Consider the following 2,646-nt stretch of genomic DNA (forward strand, 5'->3'; position numbering starts at 1 on the left):
TCGGAACTAAATTAGATTTCAAAGAGAAATAATTTGAATTTGTCGTCTGGCATGCGGCTTTTCCTATACGAAGTAAGATTTTGTGTCCCGAGAGGTTCCCGTGTGACACTGTGCATCTCCAATTTCACGTTGACGATAGAATATTGGGGGGGGGGGGGGGGTAATGCCATTCTTCAACGAGAAACGAGAGATGACCAACTAAACAGAAGGAGTAAAATGAAGGTGGGGGGGCTGCGAAATTTTAACATATTTCATGACGTTCCACACTACACGTTAGTCCGTGTAGGCTATCGTATGTACGAAAATAATTTGAATAAACAAAAGTAATAAGTAATCAAGGCTTGTTGGCCTAATTGATCAAAAAAAGAACTAACTTACATATAGTGCTAATTGTGAATCATATCCCCATAAAAAACATCCTGAAAATATCAGACTTAGTAATTGTTCACTTTCCCCTGTGAGACACATTAATGAACTCCGGATGAATGCATCTACAAGTGATTTCGCGCCAAAACATCGACGACATGAAGATGTACCCGAATATATACGGACTGTCACGAAGGTTCCCGAATGAGCACCAAATATAAACAAAGATGGTGATTGGTTGAAGCCGAAAGCACGTGTAGAAAATCTCGTGTGAATATTATAAACCCCTGTCCACGACACCTTTAATGTTCCGAACAATCTGCCCCTGTTGTTCAACCAGGCTTCTACCAAAGAAGTGATCCACGATCAATGCTCGTTGCGCAATGTCAATCGTGACCGCTGCTACAGGGATCACAGGGATCACTTCGATAGTATTCGAGCTTTGCTCTTGTGACCTTGTCAGACTCCATAGAAAACATTTTCTGTCATTTGATTGCACGTTAATGAGAGCTTTTGTTTTAAAGGTCATATATCAAGGTTTGAAAACATGCTTGATACTCATGAAATATGTTGAGGGTTAAAAAAACAAGATCCCAGACATTAAAAAAATTATAATAATAAAGTCATTATTTAGTTATTTCAATTTTCAATTTGAAACTATTTGAATTTCCCACCACACACAACTTTAGATTAGTTCCACATGTGGCCGCTAGGGATTTTTTGATGACGTAGGTCGTGTCAGTCAGAACAAAGCAAGATGGCTTCCGCATACAGTTCAGAGAGTGAGAGCAGTGAATTTGAGGATGTTTTGGTCGATACAGAAGGATATTTAAACGTTGAGCCATACATGTTCGAGCCATTGATATCACTAGATCATAATGAGAGTGATCATTCGGACGAAAGTGATGAGGAAGTGGAGGATGAACGCCCTGAACGTGCAGGCAACAGAAAATGGCAAGTTTTGTTTACATTCTCACTCTGTTCTCTATGCACACAGCACTACATCACGGTCTACCTAATGCGCGTCCGGAACAATTTGTGCGTCCGGAGCGCGTCCGGAAGAGAAAGTGCGCGTCCGGAACAATTTCCTATGTAAATATGAACCTAATGTTGCATTAGATGGCTTAAATAGCATTTTAATTCCATGTAGAGAAAATAGAATTGGAAAAAATCTCCTTGGTGACTTTGTATTTTACAATTTTCTACATCATGACATGCATCCACTACTACTATACACAATTAGACTTTATCTGATGCTCTGGCACTTCTTGGGTGGCTTTGTATTGGTTCAATGGTTGTCTGTATTTGAACAGTCTCTGAAGGACATTTGCCATCTGCCATGTCATGGACTCGGCCTCATCATCACTGAGACTGAGGGAAGCCAAGGAGGGCAACTGGCAACTGGTCTAGTGTTAATCATCATTTTTTGTAAATATGTAAACGTTTATCACTTCAGGTGTGACTGTGGAAACTGCACAGCTCAAATCACTGGAACAGAGTCGATGTGCTGCAGTGACTATTCCCCAGTTCTGGCCAAGAAGGAAAGTTATGAGCCAGATGGAGTTGCCTGCATAACTCTGCATCCCGGATTCGCAAGCAACTGCCTTGACCGATATGTCCTGGAAAGTGCCATGTATGAATTTATCCAAGATCAAGGGCCAATAGGAAATGATCAGCCAATGCACAAGTAAGTTGAAATAAGTAAAATAACAGAAACTTGTACATGTACACTTCCTATTTATTTACAAAACAGAAACAACTGCTTTCAGCACAAAGGATTCATGACCATACCACATTGTATGCATTATGTTTCATCTGAACTCAAATTTTCTCTCAAACTGTCTTTTCAGGTTATGGAGATACCTTGCATACCGCAGATTTGTGCGCTGGTGCTGGCAACGTTTGGGCAAAAAGCAAAGACTTCCTTTTCCAGTCTGTGCTCGTGACAAGATTCGCTCTACCTGGCCCTCAGAGGAGTACACTGGCTTTCGTTATCCAAAGAGTTGAGCGTCCGATTAAATCGAGTCTTCCGGCTATCCACGACCTCAAGTTTGGTTTGACGTTTCGTGTATTTCGTACAGACTGGCTTGGGTGTAGACTTGATGCGATCTTCTCTATTGGCCAATGCAGTGCTGTACGAGGGCATTTTCTCTCGAAGTCTCAATACCTCATTCAGTAGAAGTTGAATGTATTCTGAAAAGGAACGAATATTTAGATTTTTTTGGAACAATAAATATTTTGTATTTATAGGATGTCCTGTTGTTTTTGGTGACACAAGAT

The 2,646-nt window shown here is 40.7% G+C and overlaps 1 protein-coding gene across 1 annotated transcript; it reads left to right on the forward strand.

Annotated features, from left to right (window-relative positions):
* Nucleotides 1-995: 995 nt before the first annotated feature.
* LOC135497707 (uncharacterized) lies at nt 996-2,289 on the forward strand (the record flags this gene model as incomplete). Its single annotated transcript, XM_064787541.1, has 3 exons — nt 996-1,320; nt 1,823-2,053; nt 2,217-2,289. Coding segments are annotated over exons 1-3 (501 nt in total), but the record flags the coding sequence as incomplete, so codon positions are not given.
* Between the last annotated feature and the right edge of the window lie 357 nt (nt 2,290-2,646).

Source organism: Lineus longissimus, chromosome 13, assembly GCF_910592395.1.
Source record: "Lineus longissimus chromosome 13, tnLinLong1.2, whole genome shotgun sequence".
In the NCBI taxonomy this organism is placed as follows: Eukaryota; Metazoa; Nemertea; class Pilidiophora; order Heteronemertea; family Lineidae; genus Lineus; species Lineus longissimus.